The sequence below is a fragment of the Pantherophis guttatus genome, chromosome 1, assembly GCF_059756535.1.
Source record: "Pantherophis guttatus breed Tessera chromosome 1, ASM5975653v1, whole genome shotgun sequence".
Taxonomy (NCBI): Eukaryota; Metazoa; Chordata; class Lepidosauria; order Squamata; family Colubridae; genus Pantherophis; species Pantherophis guttatus.
In genome coordinates this window covers 133,210,730-133,230,208 of record NC_142063.1, presented here as the reverse complement: position 1 = coordinate 133,230,208, position 19,479 = coordinate 133,210,730, and the positions used below count along the sequence as shown (strand labels likewise).

The following is a 19,479-nucleotide window of genomic DNA, read 5'->3' as shown; positions in this document are numbered from 1 at the left end:
ATCCTCTTCAGCACCAGTGGTTGGGGCATAGACTTGGATTACTGTGATATTGAATGTTTTGCCTTGGATTCAAACTAAGATCATTCGGTCATTTTGGGGATTGTATCCCAGTATTGCTTTTCCTACTCTTTTATTATGAAGGCTACTCCATTTCTTTTGAGGGATTCTTGCCCACAGCAGTATACCTGATGGTCATCTGAATTAAATTCACCCATTCCTGTCCATTTTAGTTTGCTGATTCCTAAGATGTTGACATTCAGTCTTGTCATCTCTTGTTTGACCACGCCCAGCTTGCCTTGATTCATGGATCTTAGATTCCAGGTTCCTATGGAGAAAAAATCTTTACAGCATCCGACTTTCCTTTCACCACCAGATGCATCCACAGCTGAGCATCCTTTCGACTTTGGCCCAGTCGCTTCACTCTTTCTGGCGCTTCTAGTACTAGCGTTCTGCTCTTCCCCAGTAGCATATTGGACACCTTCCAACTTGAGGGGCTCATCTTCCGGTGTCATATCTTTTTTCCTTTTGGTACTGTCCATGGGGATTTCATAGCAAAGATACTGAAGTGGGTTGCCATTTCGTTCTCCAGTGGATCATGTTTTGTCAGAACTCTCTGCTATGACCTGTCCGTCTTGGGTGTCCCTGTATGTCATAGCTCATAGCTTCATTGAGCTACACAAACCCCTTCGCCACGACAAGGCAGTAATTCATGAAGGGGGCTGCTTTCATAATTCAAAAGGGCTTTATTTATGCTCTCTTAATAATGATGGACCTCTTTCAAAGGCTTTACACAGCCCTAGTAGGCAAGTTACTTCATATGTCTCTGAACATAAAATTTTTATTAATCACCTTTTTAACTCATTTATTTTCAAGTGAACTACCAGTTTGTGAGCCATTAATTGTCTCTAGTAATTAAATCAAAAGAAATTTAGGGGATAGTAATACAGGTGGCAATTTAACCGATCACTCATTCAGCAACTGTTCAAATTTGTGATGGTGCTGAATGAGTGGTAGTTAAAACGGTCCTTGAAAGTCCACTCATTACAATAACCCTGTGGACACATGATTGCAATCTGGGTGCTCAGCAATTGGCCCAGATTTACCAACTGTTACACCATCCCGTGGTCACGTGATTGCGAGATTTGTGTCTTTCCCTTTCGACTTCTCACAAGCAAAGTCAATGGGGAAGTCAATATGAATTTGGAAAATGTAATAACATGAGGTCCTCTCTTTACAACATGCATGGTCCCTGCTTAATGATGGTAACCTGAGACTTGCCAGAGCTGCCACCACTAAGCAAAACATTGTGTTTTATGACTGTATCATTTGGTAGCAATTATTGTTGTTAAGTGAAGGTTACCTGTACAGTGCCACTGTGCATTTCAATAATGCACAGGGATGGCAATGGTAGAGATTGTATGTCTGATTTTTTAAAGCTTTTTTGAAATGATTTTTTTTTCCTACAAAAACTCCAGTGTTGACAATAAATGCAATTTCCCAAAGGAGATTTTTCTAAGAAGCAAAATTTCCTGCCAGGTTCCCTGTTACTGAAAACTTCTGTAGAACCAAGAGTTTGACAATTAGAACTAACAAAATTATAGCTAAAGAAACCACAAGGCAAATGAAGTTAAAATTTAGACGGGGTGTCATTTTCAATAATATATTTAGTTTCCCTTGCTGTACAGAATTAAAGCAGAAAACTCTTGCTTCCAGAATAGCTTTTTAGCATCTGCTATCTTACTGAAATTTCTTTTCAGGTTCAAAAAGAATAAATGATGGATCCTTGTGAAGAGAAACATGGCATATCAATGGCCTTTAATGTATTCTCTTCAAGGACAAGTTACCACACATTCTGGCCAATATTTAGCAAGAGAATCGGAATGTAAGTCTTGGTACATGGTGTCATGGAGGCTCTACCATGCCTTACAAAACAAGCAGCAATGTTACACAGATGACAAAAGCAGTGCAACAAGGACGGTGACCTCCACCTTTCAAGCAAATGCATACACAATGGTCACAGAATCTTGTCAGAAAACAAGACAAAAGGGACAAAGCAACAATTGGGCACTTGTTCTAAAGAGCGGCTTCCCCTGCAGACAGAGAAGGAGAAGAAGATATTTAGGGAGATATGAAAGAAGGTTAAGCCCTGACCTGTAGGCAGATCTATTCAGGGATGTTGCAGTCTTTCCTTTTTGCCAAATAAATAAGATTTTGTGATGATAAGAAGGGATGGGGGGAAAAAGAACAGTTGTTGAGAGAAAACAAGGGGAACCACTTAGTTTTTAAAAAGAGGCAGGCGCCTTCTGGCAAAATAAACAGGAAGGTTAGGAAGTGAAAACCAATAGCAAGAGGGACATCCAGGACACAGTTATATAAAGCAGCACTGATCCCATTTAGGAGCAGGAAAGCATTTTTTCCAAGTTGGACTATGAATGATTATGGCTCAGTATAATATATGAATATATTTATTCCCTCTCCCTCCCCCAATTCTTTTTGTCCCCAATACAGGAAGAGCAAATACATTTGCATCTTTAGTAAAAATTATCTTAAAACAAAACAGAAAACAATACTTCTTGTTCTTAGGTAACATTTCATTACAGGTAGTCCTTGATTTACGACCTCAATCAAGCCCAACATTTCTGTTCCTAAGTGAGACATTTGTAAAGTAAATTTTGCCCCATTTTACGACCTTCCTTGCAATAGACACATAAGACATTTTTTTCAGTGCCACTGTAACTTCCAACAGTCACTTAATGAACTGTTGTAAGTTGAGGACTATCTGTACTTGCTATCCTGTTGGGATGCTTTGTAAATGACTCATTTTAGTATTTTATTTTAATATCACTGGAACAGTGGGCCAAAAAGGCATTTACACTATTAAGGGAAACTTTGATTTATTAAAATTAATTAATTAAAGAAGTATATATCAAACTACACAAAAAATATAAAGATGATAAATAGCATACCCAGATAACAAACATTAGGAATTAAATAAAATTATTTAAAAATCTGTTACATAAAAAGAGAAAAGGGCTGTCTTTGCTTTATATACAATTATGAATATGATTTTCTCCTAAGCTTGATAAATTGAACTATTAGGACAGAATGCGGGCCTTTCTTCATGCAATACTCATACTGTGGTACTGAACTATTTCAACTAAAGATTGGTCCACTTTTAAAATAAGTTATCTGCTTCTAGAGCCGTGGTGGCACAGTAGTTAGAATGCAGCATTGCAGGCTAATTCTGCCGACTGTCAGCAGTTAAATCCATGCCAACTTAAGTTGACTCAGACTTTCATTTTTCCAAAGGTCAGTAAAATGAGGACTCAGATTGTTGGGGCAATATGCTGACATTTGTAAAACACACACAGTGCTGTAAAGCACTATGAAGCGATATATAAGTCTAAATGCTATTGCTATTGCTTCTGCTATTATGTGTGTGTCCAAGTAATTCCTAAACTCTCTTAAAGATTCAGAGAGCAAAATAAAATATGTAGGGAGAATTCAAGAGGATACTTAAACAGTAATTAAACTTCATTGTTTGTAATGCATCCTCCAACTCTTTAATACTAGAAAGGACATTATTTCAAAATTCTTCTAACATCCTCCTACACTTTCAAAACTTTGCTGAGGGCAGTGTGTCAACAAAATGATTTTATCCAGGAGCTTCTTCTGCTATTTGATAGACTATGGATCTTTTAAATATAATTTCTCACTTGGAAATTACTGGTAGAAACTGAATCCTTTATTAGCATCTTGAAAAGATGGCAGTTTTGTAAAAATTAACCAGTGAAACCTAATTTTACTAGGCTTCAATGCAACAGATTTCTCCTGCAGCAGAGCATATTTCCATTGCAGTTTGCATCACAACTTCATTACACAAATGTTGTTTTCACCAATTTATATAGCGATATCATGGAAATGATGTGTACTGATTTAAATAAATCAATGTAATGACCTACTCTCCAATTCTTACCTCAATAATGGATAAGCCCTTCTACTATTTGCTCAATGTCATTAATTTCCTTTTTTATTGCACATACTTTAGTTTTGTACTATCCATAATGTGTGAAATGAAAGCTTCTTATATATTATAAAGTCCATCACTGGCTTATTTCAAAGTTACTAAGGATAATCAGACAGAATTTGGATACAGAAGTCATTGCTTATAGTGCAAATGTTCTATTAATTTCCTGCTTGGGGACTTATCCATTGGTATCTGGTTGGAGTCTACCAGCCCTTTGACATAGGCCAGGTCAAATAATAGAGATATTAGAATTCCAGAATTCTACTTTATAGAAATAAGCCATAAAACAGGTAGCGTTGACTTACAATCATTCGTTTAGTCACCATTCAAAGTTACAATGGCACTGAAAAAAATATCTTTGGACCATTTTTTACGTTTATGACTGTTGAAGCATCCCCATGGTGACATGATCAAAATTCAATTGCTTGGCACTGGCACATATTTATGACAGTTACAGGGTCCCAGGTCATGTGATTACATTTTGTCACCTTCTGACAAGCAAAGTCAAGGGAGAAGCCAGATTCACTTAACAACCATGTTACTAACTTAACAACTGCAGTGATTCACTTAATGATGGCAAAAAAGATTGTAAAACAGGGCAAAACTCACTCAGAAACTGTCTCTCTTAGCAACAGAAATTTTGGGCTCAACTGTGGTTGTAAAAATTTTAAGGCCTAACAACAAATTGGCATGATCTTATATTTCTTTCTTATACTGTCTTCTTCATGTCTACTAACAATCATCATATAATTTCTCTAAGGTTATCTCTGTGGTTCTCTACAGATTCTAAACTCTGTATTAAGTAGGTCTTTAGAACAGCAGAAATGTTTTGATTATTTTTTAAATATTTTTATTCCACCTTTTTTTTCATGCGTAACTCAAGATGGCAAACATACCATACTATATTAAATACCAGTAAGTCTTTAAAATAGCAGAAATATTTTGATATTACACCAGCTTTGGTAAAATAGCTTTTACAGGAACTAGACAAAATGAGTACAGTACATTCCTATTCATTCTAAAAGCTTCTTAACTTGTCTGGTTAACACTGGCATCTTTATGGGAGGCAACGTGTCCTAACATTCAGGAAAAAAGAATTCTTTTATCTTTTATTTATTTGTGGAGATTACTCCTATAAATGTTTAGGCTCTAAATGAAACAATGGGGAAATGTCACCTGAGATTTAGAGCAGTAAAACTGATGCTATTACAACTAGCCTTCCAATTCAACAAATTTCGGAGAGATGTTAAAAATTCTGCCCTGCCTCCGGGCAGAGTGGGACTGATTATGGATTAACAAACTAAAACTTAATATTGATGCCAACATCAGATAGGCTACCTATGTGCTGCGTTGGCACAGTGATTAGAGTGCAGTACTGCAGGCTACTTCTGCTGATCACCGGCTGCCAGCAGTTTGGCAGATCGAATCTCACCAGGCTCAAGGTTGACTCAGCCTTCCATCCTTTTGAGGTCGGTAAAATGAGGACCCAGATTGTTGGGGGCAATATGCTGACTCTGTAAACTGTTTAGAGAGGGCTGTTAGGTGAATAATTGCAGTTGTTAGGTTAGTAACATGGTTGTTAAGTGAATTTGGCTTCCCCATTGACTTTGCTTGTCAGAAGGTCACAAAAGGTGATCATATGATCCTAAGACTTCAAGGGTCATAAATATAATCCAGTTGCCAACATCCAAATTTTGATCATATGACTATGGGGATGTTACAACAGTCGCAAGTCACTTTTTTCAGTGTCATAACTTTGAACCAGTGGTGGAATTCAATTTTTTTTACTACTGGTTCTGTGGGAGTGGATTGGTGGGCATGGCTTGGCTTGGTGGGCATGGCAGGGGAAGGATACTGCAAAATCTCCATTCCCACTCCACTCCAGGGGAAGGATACTGTAAAATCTCTATTTCCACCCCACTCTGGGGCCAGCCAAAGGTGGTATTTGCTGGTTCTCTGAACTACTCAAAATTTCTGCTATCAGTTCTCCAGAACCTGTCAGAACCTGCTGAATAGCACCCCTGCTTTGAACGGTCACTAAATGAATGGTTGTAAGTTGAAGACTATCTTAATTAGGGAAGGTCAATATAGTATAAATGTTTTCTAAAAAATAATGTATACTATTGTATACATTATGTATACAATAATGTATACAATACAGTATCACTTTTATTTCTGTTTTTACATTCACTAAATAGGCAGGTAAATCAAAGTAATTGAGGAAGAAGTTAAACATGTAATGTTTCTTGCTCTTTATGTGATGTATTTTTAGCTGCTGTCCTAGCAACTTATTTAATCATGTATCTGCTATTACACAATATGGTTGGGAAAGGGAAGATTTTTTTTAAAGCAGCAGTTCTCTGGCCAAAATTAAATCTTAACCTTTTTTTTAATGTAGTGGAAAGGCTGAGCTCATAGTGCTCACTGCCAGCTTTTAAATATAAGTCTCCCAAACTTTGAAATTTCTTTATAAAAATAGAAAACAAATGAAACATCATATCCACAAGAATCTGCAAGATTCTTCTTTCCTGTTATGGACAACCACTTAAACCAACATTTAAGGAATTGGAGACAAATTTGTCTCATCTTGCTCTTCCCTACTGATAATTCTCTTTAAAAGTAAGTTGGTTACTGTCTAAATCTTGGGCATTTACTAGCTTTTACTGTTTCCCCCCCCCCCTCGCTTTTAATTCCATACTGAAATTCATCTCTGAACAAAGAGATATAATTACTGCAACACACAATTTTCCTTAATTTCAAAAGTCTAAAATCAAATTTAGGGAAATCTTGTGTATACGTTACAAATATAAACAGCTGCTAACAGCTACGATGATGTGAATGTGCTATTCAGGCTGCTGTCAACATCCATGATCCAAAGGAAGAAAACAAATGCCACATCCAGAAAGATTTCTTATTTCCTATGAGGGGCAACTTTAAACTTCCCAGAAATATGCTATATTTGATCTGGTTGCAGCTACTCTATCTTTTTCAGACCAAGGGAGAAATCAATGGTTGAAACACATTTTTCCTTTAGCAAAATACCCTTGAGATTCAACCAGGTTCTCTGCCTTCTCCGATTTATTTTTTTAAATGGTCTGGGAGATTGGATACCATCCTGATTTATCTCTTTAAATTTTGGGAGATTTTGGGATACCATTATTTCTTTAAATTCTGAAAGCCTGCTTGGAAACTGAAGCTGCTCCTGCACCAAATATGAAAGGTTGGGTATTGCTTCCTGCAAATTTTAGTTAAAATGGTTTTAGTTATAACAACAATTATAAATGCCCTAACAGAATTTTGGGAAATCTCTAACCCTATTGTTTTTACTATATAAATATTTTAATTTTATATTAAAATTATGTATTATCTTAATGCATTGTAGCACTTTTTGTTAAGGCCTGAAGTAGGAGGCCCTCAACTTGAATCTCCTTCCAAAGCTCCTTTTGATTGGGCAGATGATAAACATAGTAGCCACATGGGCCTTTACACAACTCTGGCTCATGTGCCAGTTCCAGAGGTATTTGCAACAGAAGGACTTAGCCCCAGTATAATTCATGTCTTCATTATCTCCCAGCTGGACTATTGTTCCCCATGGGACAGCCTTTGAAGACCATCAGGAAGCTCACGTTGTTTTAAAATGCAATGCCCCATTTGTAAGTTGATATACATTGCCAGGAGCGTATCACATTTGTGTTGTAGGCTTGCTTTTAACAGGTATCCAAGTCTAAGTCAACTTCTAGGACCACACTATTCTACCTGAATCAACCCAATTGACACGACTGTTTCAGGAGGCAGATGCTGGTTTTAATCCCACTTTCTTAAAATTGGGGACTATGATAGGGCTCTATGATTACACATGTTATTGATATACAACCCATTATTAATATATATATATATGGCTAGAGGAAAAACACACATAAACCCAACGAAGAAGTAAGAAAAAAGTAAGAATATATGAATATATATATATATATATATATATATATATATATATATATATATTCAATACTTCATTAAAGTTATACTGTACGTAAACTTAAATCAGAGGAGATGGGTGTTCCTGTGTATTTAGATCAAGTTTTTGTATGTCTGGCTGGTTTAGCAATAGCACTAGTCAGCACACTGCCCCCGACAATCTGGGCCCTTATTTTACCGACCTCGAAATGATGGAAGGCTGAGTCAACCTTGAGCTGATGAGAATCGAACTGCTGGAGTGAGCAACGAGTTAGCTTGCAGTACTGGGCCACCTCCGGAAACAAGTTATAAAAGGAGATATTGTTTATTCTTAGGAAGGAAGGAAGGAAGGAAGGAAGGAAGGAAGGAAGGAAGGAAGGAAGTTCTAAACCCCAGCTATATAGGCTGATGAGTTGACTGGCCAGATGATACTGAATAAGGCATGAAATATTGCAGTTTCAGTATAGGAATCTACACAAACCTACTCACCATATGCAGTCATTGTCCCAACATAAGGTCCATCCACTACATTTCTATTTTCTTCTGCTAATGCTTTTATGTATCTTTTACTGAGATCCAGTATTTGTTCACGAAGCACTGAACTGCTTTCATGCTGAGTCTTCTGTTGAATAGTAAAATGCAGGAGCATCATTCCCCAAATAAAGCCAAAAGTCACCAGAAAGAAGCCAAGTTTCTGAGAGGACAATTTCCATGGAGTGAAGAGTGCCATGGCTGTTTAAACACTTCTGGAGTCCCTTGGAAAGATTTTGCAGCTCAAACTCCCAGTGCAGGCCACACAAATCACAATTTTGAAGTTACAGATTCTGGCTTGTTAATCAGCATGCTTTCTCCATTCAATTCCATCCTGCTGCTGAAAGAGAAAAGAAGCATATGTTGATTTAAAGAAATAAAATCCCTTCCTCCCCAGCTGGCTTTATATTTGTTTATTTAACTCACTCCCCACCTCTGAGTAGCACAATATATTTCCTCAGTGAATTGGCAGTTGTTGCAATTCCCTATTTTATGACATGAGTAAGAATATCAGAGTCAAGACCGTATTTGGAATGACATCAAAAGATGTGTGTCACTAATTGTAGAATCTACCTTTCAAGAACTTGAAATCAATTTAACGTTTTCAGTTTTCAGTTTTCATTTCTACAGAGAGTTTTTTCACATGATAGCAACACAGTGGCATATTTTTAGAAGGATCTGACTGCAAAGCATTCAATTTAATTTCAGTTTCATTGTAAAAGTCTGAAGTTTTGTTAAGAACAATGGCATATAAAAAAAAAATTTTTCCCCAGCAAACCTTTCAAAAGGAAAAACTATTATAATAAAAAAAGCTTTCCCTAATATCCTTTCTTAAATTTCAATTTTAAGAGTATTTTAAAATCTCATTGACACTTCTCTAAAAATAAGTTCGGAATGAATCTTGGGTTTTCCCCAATCTTTTTCTAAGCTTTACTTTACAGACTGACTTACACTCCTGAAGTGTGAAATATAATTACAAAAATACATAATCTACCTACATTTCAAGGAAATTATACATTCATATCATAAATGTAAATAGCTGCAATGGTCTGTGAAGGAGTCATTTGGGTATATTATTTGTTTATTTAAAAGAATTTGTATGGCAGCTCATAATGCATCTCTGGGTGGACCTATAATTCAATTTCTGGATTGCAGAAGATCCTCACATTCCATGGCTGTCCAAGCCAAACAAAAAAACACCACTCTTTGCATATAAGTGATAAACATATTATCACTAATGTGTATGGCTAAAAAGACTTGGCAGTATTCAGGTACACTACAGTTGAATGAACAGAATTTTGATTAACAAGAAAATTATCTAAATTATCTAAAATTAAGAATAGCCATGATGATCCATAAGAAAAAAGCTGCAGAGGCGGCCTGTTGACTTCTAAGTACAATTTCAGATGATAGTCATTGCCTCTAATTCCCTTCATGAAATAGGCCCTAGTTATCTAAGGGGCAGCCTATCTCTAGCTGTCTGCCCTTCAATTGTGTGGAGTATGTGATGGCCCGGTGGGCCCGATAGGTCCTTTTTTTGCTCTCCCCAGGCTCCAGACGCTTTCTAGGAGCCTGAGAAGGACAAAAACGGCCTCCCCCCAAGGTCCTCCAGAGGCCGGAAATGGCCTGTTTCCTGACTTCCGGTGGGCCTGGAAGGCCCGAAAATCAGCTGGCTGGTGCACGCATGCACGCTGGAGCTGAGCTAGGGCAAAGCTCACGTGCCCACAGATATGGCTCCACATGCCACCTGTGGCACACGTGCCATAGGTTCGCCATCCAGCCCTATATTAAATGAAGCCAATATATAAACTGGGTTGGCTTCTATTTGAAGAAATATTCCCAGAGAAAGTAGCTAAGCGAGAGGCTATACCTTTCTCAGGTGCTCTCTCCACAACTAAGTTAAAACACTAAAATATGTATTCCATAACAAGCAGAGCTAAATCAGTTTTATTTCCATATGAATTTTAAAATCTAGATGTAACTTAGCTGTAGGGTTGCAAAAGCTTAACTTAAAGAGGCCCAACTACAAAACAGAAAATATTGCCAGAATATAGAGTATACTGAAACTGAAAAGAATTTGTGAAGCTATAATTCAGAGCAGGGGGATTAACTAATAAACTCACAACTTGCTCATGAGACCCAAACCCCAGACTGGGTGGGGCATACATATCTAACCATACTGTCACTAGTGTCCTAGAGTCAGTTTACTCAAGAAATTACAAGGCAAAGCAGAGCCTTGGTGGCGCAGCAGACTAAAGTGCTATTAAGTAGCACCAGCTGCCTGCAATTACTGCAAGTTCAAATCTCACCAGGCTCAAGGTTGACTCAGCCTTCCATCCTTTCAAGGTAGATAAAATGAAGACCCGGATTGTGGGGGCAATAAACTGCCTTGTATAAAAAAGAACACCGCTTAGGGGGCCCTGAAAGCCCTACTAAGCAGGTATATACAAAAGTATGAAGGCTATTGCTTAATGCATTGTAAGCCGCCCTGAGTCTCCAGAGAAGGGCGGCATATAAATCGAACTAATAATAAATAAATAAATGACAATCACCAGTGCCCAAATAATATAGTAATAACTTATGAAAATACTATGGAGTCAGATCAAAACTATTAGTCCTGCAGGAGTAGCTACTCTGACCCCCATTATAAGCTGAAGAAAATTGTTTCTAGCTCCCTAGTAAAGTCCTGAAATTTCTCTGGAATACAGCTGTAAATTTTTAAAAAGCTATTTTCTTTAAGATATTTCTGAAACATATTTCTCTTGGGACTCACATGCGCAATTGTGAAGGATACCAGAGGCTATAGTTCAGCAAGATCTGCTGGGTCAAAGATTTCCTATCCAGGAATTAAATGATGCTATCTATATTTTTCAAAGAGTTTTATCTGATTTGGGAGCCCTTCAAGTGTGTGGGCCTCAGTTCACAAAAGTCCTTAGTCTGGCCATGCTTGAGACTACAGTACTGAAAGTTGAAAACTACATGTCTGGACATTGCCAAGGTGGAAAAGTCTTTTATAAACACACATTTCAAATGTCTTTTTTTTTAAGGCAACTAAAACTCCTCTTACTACCTGAAGTATAGATGTGATCTGCAGAATATACAATACAACAGCTGGAAAAAGATAACTGGGACAAAGGTGGGAGGGTCAGTGCATTTTATTTATATCTTTTCCCGTTGGAAAAAAAAAGCTTGCATTTGGGTAAATTGCACTGAGTATTTTTTAATTTTGGCTCATGATATATTTGGAAAGTTAGCTCAGAATAGAAATGATTTTTTTTTAATTGCCAGTAATACAAAGTGAGGAACCCCTTTAAACTGACTCTTAAATTAAGTCTCTAATCAGATTAGCAACAAAAGACCAGAGAGTTTCATCTGGATGATCAGCAGGAAACCATCATAATCACTCTTAAATAAAATTCTGAGAAAGTGCTCTAGCCTTAGAGCTTTCTTACAAATTAAACTCTGCATTGTTTCTAACAAAGACATTAATGCACCCATCCATTGATAGGCAACTTTTTGCATCCTTGTATTATTCTATGATTCTGATCATTCTTCTCTTTTTAAATCTTCTTGTCATTATTCCTCAACTCCCAAACTGCTTGTTATTTAGTCTTAATATCACCAAGGTGCTTATGGCAAGGTCTTTGATGGTCACACTTCAAAATTAATCTATAAAGTGGTGTTTAAATTTGGGGAGCATTTAGACTTCATTTCTTATTCAACAGATTTTACTAGGTTCTTCAGCATCTATTTTATATTATAATTATCTGTGTAGCTGCACTGTAGCATGGTTTCAGACTACAAATGAAGCTGCAAGCTATTTTTCATTATTCTCAGTGTGGTTCAAAGTTGCAGTTAATCAAAGGTAATTGAATGATTTGCCTTTAAAATTAAAGCTAGGATGACAATCTAAAGGCGTTTTGCATTTCAATCAGCATATGCCTCACTTTCCATAATGTTTAAATTAGTAAGTTTTCATGCAATGTCTTTTGTTTAACAGGTTCTCCCAGATTTTAGTCCTGTAGCAACTTTTCAGAAACTTTTAAGCACTTCACCTATTTTCTTTATGTTTATGCTGTTTGTCATACAGGTTGGTGAAACAGCAATATTTTTAATCTTTAAAACCAAAATGAAATGAGAATTTAAAGGTGCAATACATTACATTCAAAAACTACAATAACAAGCTATTCAGCATGAGCTGTGCTTTGATTTAGATATTAAAATTTGTCGAACATGTGGTTTCACTCACATATATGAAATGCATCTCTTTTTAAGGGCTTCACAAGAAACTTATGATCACACTCCTGATGTGCCTTAGCTTTTAATGATTTCCTCACAGATTTCCTCTTTAGTTAAAAATTATACAGTAACATATATTATGATCATATGGTGCAGAACAGGGAAATAGTTCATTAATTTTCTGTTTCTATCAGAATCCATAGGCTGAGGTATAAAAGAGAATATATATATAGCACAGGTTATATCATGTTACTCTATCAGATAATGAAATGTCTGGAAGCAAACAACCAAGCTCAGAGAACACCAAGGTCTCCCTGGGTTAAGATAGCAAAACCATTTAATATATAATGTGCTACAAAACTTTGAGAGTCACTGCTGACATGCCTTATTTTTTTTTTTTTTTGGAATTAACTCCCACTATAATTATACTTGAAATCAGATCTCTTTAAGTTTAGAAAAGCACTAAGAATGCTTCTTTTTCTTAGGTCCCTGTGAAGCTGTCCTATATCTTTTATTTATTAATATAAGGATGTTTATATTATTATACGTTATGGACATTTTACTCTAAAGGATCCTTGTTTTAAACTGTGATAACGTATAGCATGTCATAAAATTATGGCTGCTTTTATTCTACCGTGTTTCCCCAAAAAGAAGACCCTGTCTTATATTTTTTTGAAACCTGAAATAAACACTTGGCCTTATTGCCATGCACTCAAAAGCCCGATTGGGCTTATTATCAGGGGATGTCTTATATACTCTACTTTTTTTTCTTCCATTGTGTCCAATTCTTGGAGACTACCTAAAAGTCCCTGAGGTTTTTCAGAAGTAGTTTGCCACTGTCTCCTTCCTAGACAAAATGACTGGCCCAAAGGTCAGCCAGCTGGTTTTGTGCCCAAAGTGGGGCTAGAATTTGGGTTCTAATTTGATGCCTCAACTACTACACCAAACTGGTTCTCATACTCTGCTGAGCTACATATGAACAATGAAGTTAAAATTAAAATCCATTTTAAAACACGGCCCCCATAGTCAGCAACTATTAGTGGAATAAAATCTGCAGGGAGTCCTAAAGGTTATACACTTACTGGTATTTTTCAACAGAAAATATATTATCTCTCATCAATTATTTAATGCATGCGACATAAAACAAGTAGACAAAGCTCTATACCAATCTGAGATAGAAAAACCAACCATCAAATAATTGAATAATATGATTGACTCTCTTAACTATAATTGATTAAAAGTGTAATTTAGTCAACTAAAGCTTTGAAGTGATATAAGTTTGCTGAGTTAAATAAAACAAGTTTTTATGCTATGTATATGTATATTTGTTAACATTATGGTCAGGGTGTCAAATATCTCCAAATTTGTTTTTTTTTTTTTTTTAAATGGCCATTGTTAGTAATGTAGTCATCACCATATACTGTACTTTTCCACGATTCAGCAACTCCAATTTCACTACGTACTTATAACTGTATATGAGTTTTTAATTATAATGCATTGTGAATCTGATGAAATGAACAGCATAGGATCAAACATTTAAAATAATAATAGTTTACTGTTGCAAGAGCTTAGAAAGTACAAAAATGAAATACAGAGTAATAAAAACATAGAAATCAAATAGCATACAGATTAGGAAATTTTCATCAATTTATTATTTGAAAGAAGCATAATCAGTTCCATCGAAGTATGCTGTCTCATACTTCATTTCATTATACAATGAAGTGCTTGGGAAAACTGATATCATTAAAGGAACAGCTAAAGAAGACCTGCTAGTAATCTCTTTCTCAAAGGACAATGTGTTCTAGTGTCTCCAAAGTACTATATAATTAAATTGCAAGGGCAGCAAGTGAGTAATGTTATTTTTCCCAATTTTGTATCCTCAAATAGGATGGACTTAATCTCACATAATCTAGTGACAGTGTTACATAACCACTGGTGTAAAGTTGGTATAGGATGGGCAGTTTGACCTGGACAGACAAATGCTACCATCACTGCTTTGGAAGCTACCTGTGGTTTTCAATGGCAACTAAAATGATCCTGAAAATGGCTTGGAAAATTTAACTGCTTATTATTCAAATAATAACCTAATAATGTGTACCGTACAGATAGTCCTCAACTCACAATAATTCATTTAGTGACTGTTCAAAATTACAATGGCACTGAAAAAAAAAGACTTACGATCATTTTTCACATTCATGACCGTTGCTCCCTTCCGTTTGATCATGGTCACATGATCAAAAATCAAACGCTTGGGAACTGAATCATATTTAGGATGGTTGCAGTGTCCTGGGGTCATGTGATCACAAGCAAAGTCAATGGGGAATCCCGATTCATTTAACAACCTTGTTACTAACTTAACAGCTGCAGTGATTCACTTAACAACTCTGGCAAGAAAGGTGGTAAAAATGAGGGAAAATTCACTAAACAACTGTCTTGCTTAGCAACAGAAATGTTGGATTCAATTGTGGTCATAATAGAGGACTACCTATAGTGATTTTAAATGTTCCAGGGCAATATAATTATCATCTAAAGCAGGGGTGTCAAACTGGCGGGGGCTGGATGCGTCACACACAGGCCACACCCACCCCAGTTCCGCAAAGGGGAAAAAATGTCACAAAAGTCATGTGACAGCAACGTGACGCTGCGAGCTTGACACCTGTGATCTAAAGCAATAGCTTCCAACATTTTGGGTGCCAGGGACTGGTTTCATGGCAGGAGGTTTTTCTGTGGACTGGGGGTTTGGTTTTGTGAGCTGCCTGGATCCCATGTGTGTGGATGGGGCTTCACTCGCTTCCGCAGGCCAGTTCCTGGCAGGCTGCGGACCGGTGCTGGTCCGTGGACCAGGGGTTGGGAACCCCTGACTTAAAGATTCCAGAAAATTTGGCAATTGTGTTATTGTTTTAAAATAATTTATCTCTGCTCTGTCCTGAATAATAAAACATAGATAATTTAAAAAAGAGATCAGATGTTTGCTATGCATTTGGTGCTACATCCCACAATGCCCTACCCTGGTCGTATAAACTCAGACTGCGCAGAGAGCATTAGACTAGAATTAGGCACTAGAAATAGTAAAACAGTTCAGCAATACAGAAGTTAGGATAGGCAGATCTATCACTTCTAAGTGTTATTGTACTGTGACAAGACGAGTGAGGGCAATACTCAGTGCAAACTATTCATTACTGCTTGGCTGAAACTTTACATGCAGGAACAGATATTACAGAATTCTCTCTAAAAGTCAACATTTCCTACACACCCTTCAATTAAATGCAGAGAGACCTGCAGCTCAGTCCTCAAATTTCTTATGCCTTTTAAGTCATGTGGTTTGCAATCAAACAGCAAAATAATAGTGTTGAAGGTTTTTTTCAAAAAGGAAATAAATGGTTTTTCAAAAGGAGGAGATCAAAATTTACATGCAACAGCATATTACATCTCCGGGGTCAAAGCTTATCTTCAAAACAAATGTTGCAGTTGTTACCACTCTTATAATAAGATGCTTATTCTGGAGACTTCTTTGCTTTTGATGCATGTTGCTTTGCACAGAATAATACAAGCAAAGATGTCAGGTACAGTTAAGATGGTTCTCTGTTCAAGAACACAGAAAGCAGTTCCCAGGAATCAAAAGTCAATATTCTTAAATTGAGCATTAATTACCTACTGTTCCTTTTTAACTACTTAAGTTTATTGTCGTCATTAACCAATTGGTATTCAAATATCCAAAATATCCAAAACTAAATTGACAGCTAAGAAAAAGATTTAGTGGACAGACAGTTAAAAAAAATATATACTGGACAGACAAAAAAAAATTGGCTAAAACCAATGATCAAATACTTTTTTAAAGAGGAACACAAAAAATGAGCACTCACCAATACAGATATGAAAGTAGCTGGGTCCTGACACTACACTCCCTGCAATAAACCAATATTTAACCCTTGTGCCTAATCATTCATCCCAAAATCCTTTCTCACTGGAGAAAGTTATTACAGTTCTTGACTTACAACCACAACTGGGAGCAGAATTTCCACTGCTAAGCAAGGTGATTGTTAAGTCAGTTGTGCCTGATTTTATTATCTTTTTTGCTATGGTTTTTAAGTGAATCACATGGGCATTAAGCAAACCCACCTCCCATTATTTACTTTGCTTGTCGGAAGCTGGCTGGGAAAGTTACAACTATTCAAAAAATGATTTCTGAAAATAACTTATTATTCTCACTGGTATCCAAGTTAGCTCATGTGCATCTCCAGAAGCTGGGGAAGATACCACTTACATTAGATGCCACAAATAGACTTTTTAAAATGTATACAATAAACATGGATATTAAATTCCTAACTTGGAAAATATATGCGGCAAATACCTCCCAGCAAAGAAATTAAAATTGGATGTAATTTGTTTGCAAGAAACGCGTATAAGAAAGATTAAAAAAATATTTTATTAATGAAAACTTGGTAGAGGAGCTCAGCTGCTTTAAGTTAAAAAAAGTTGTTTTGTACATAAATCCACATTTGCAACCAAAAATGATATTATGTGATGACCAAGGCAGATATATGGGAGCGGAGATTAATTTTAATAAAAGATAGATCCTTTAGTGGATTTATGCTCCAATAAAAATAAATCTGCATTTTTCAATGGGTGTATGGGAAAATTAATGGACCTGTCATATAAAAATTGGTGCCTAATGGGAGATTGTAATGAAGTAGTCTGCCCACAGCAAGCTAGAACATTAACCAAAGGAATTAAAATGATGCAAGGCAAGCTACCAAAATATTCTTTGAAATGATGGATAATCTTGAATGAATTGATATATGGTGACATAAAAATTGTGACTCTAAAGAATATACTTATTTTTCAGAAACACATAGTTCTTTTTCCAGGATAGACATGTTTTGAATTTCCAAAAGTTTGACCACTTGTGTCAACAAAGTTGAAATATTGCCAAAGATTTTCTGTGACCATAATTCAGTGACTTTAATATACAAGAAAAAACTTAGAAGTTGTAGATGGATACCAAATGAAATATGACTACAGCTTGATTTAACAGAGTACCGTAATGAAAAAAGATTCTTAAAAAAAAGAGAGAGAAAGAATAACTTCAGTAAGATTACTGATATTAAAATGGAATGGGATGCCAGCACAGAATTGATAAGAGGACAATTTATTCAGCAGAACAATAAACTGAACCAGAAATATAGGTGAAAGATTCTAAATGATATAAAGATTTTAAAAAAAGGACAAACTAATGAGATCTCTGGGGAGAAAAAAATTAAACTCTGCACTGTCAACTTTCTATGTTAATGGTGAGAAAGATGGAAATAAAATTGAATTTTGTTAAAAAAACAGGAACTTTGAGTCAGCAAATAAACCAGGGAAATGGCTGGCTTTTAGCCTGAGAAAGAAAGAAAAAAATGGTATTAACATTACAAAATCAGAAAACTATGAAGACTGATAATATAAGGTTTCAAACAAATTTTTATCAATACTATACGGGGGGGAGGGGGGGATTCACCAGTAAGGGCAGATGAATATTTAAAGAAACAAACTTTACCAAAGTAAATAGATGCATCAAAATGATCTATTAATAACAATAAGGAAAATTTATCATGCTGTAAAGAAAAGTGAAAAAATTTAAAGTCCCAGATCCAGATGGATTATTTGTTTCTTATAAATATTTTGAAGATGAGTTTTTATTGCTTTGGAAAAAAATGATGAACTCAATTTTAGATAATGGAAAGATAGTGGAAAGTTGGACAGGGCTAGGGATAGCATTGTTTCTTAAAGGAAGACAAGATTTAAATTTGCAAAAAAAAACCCAAAAAAACTTATAGGCTGATATCATTACTGAATAATGATTATAAGAGTTCACGATGATTTTAACTGAAAGGCTGAAAAATATTTTACAAAATTTTAATCACGAAGACCTCCTTTTTTTTACCTAAGAGACAATTAAGAGATACTATAGGTAGTCCTCAACTTATGACCACAATTGAGCCCAAATGTTACGTTGTTAAACGAGCTAGTTTTTGAGTTTTCCCCGATTCTACGACTTTTCTCACCACATTTGTTAAGTGAATCACTGCCGTTCTTAAATTAGTAACACGGTTGTTAAGTGAATCTGGTTACTCCATTGACTTTGCTTGTCAGAAGTTCCCAAAAGAGGATCACACAATTCCGGGACATTGCAACTGTCATGAATGTGAGTCAGTTGTCAAGCATCCGAATGTAAATCATGTGACCATAGGGATGCAATAATGGTCAAAAGTGTGAAAAATGGTCATAAGTCACTTCTTTCAGTGCCATTGTAACTTCAAACAGTCACTAAATGAACTGTTGTAAGTAGAGGACTACCTGTATTAGAAATGTTCTTAATGTATTAGAATACCTGGAATAACACTGTGAAAAACAAAGTTCCTTTACATTTCTTGATGCAGAGAAAGCTTTAGACAATTTAAACTGGTCTTTTCTTTTAAAATTTTGGAAGGTATGAACTTTGGAGACAACTTTATTACTTTACTGTGAAATCAATACGTACTTCGCAAAAAGCATAAATAATTGTGAATGGGGAATTGACCAAGCCAGAAAGGAACAAAGAAGGGATGTCCACTTTCTCTGTTGTTATTCATTCCGGATCTTGAAGTTTTTAATAAAGACATACGATGAAATAATTGCTGAAATGAAAGGTAAAAAGTTTAAAAACCAAGGGCATTTGCCAAGAATTTGGTTTTTGTTTTGGAGAA

At 36.0% G+C, this 19,479-nt stretch overlaps 1 protein-coding gene across 6 annotated transcripts in view; it reads right to left on the bottom strand.

The window, feature by feature from the left end:
- MGAT5 (alpha-1,6-mannosylglycoprotein 6-beta-N-acetylglucosaminyltransferase) overlaps nucleotides 1–19,479 on the bottom strand; it is a 134,809-nt gene that overhangs the window by 62,533 nt on the left and 52,797 nt on the right. For 5 of the 6 annotated variants that reach the window (XM_034423974.3, XM_034423988.3, XM_034423983.3 and 2 more), the window contains exon 2: nucleotides 8,471–8,852. In XM_034423974.3, the coding sequence (XP_034279865.2) occupies nucleotides 8,471–8,711 (241 nt within the window). In that variant the 5' untranslated portion in view covers nucleotides 8,712–8,852. The remainder of the gene's footprint in view (nucleotides 1–8,470; nucleotides 8,853–19,479) is intronic. The other variant, XM_087884282.1, reaches the window with a different exon arrangement.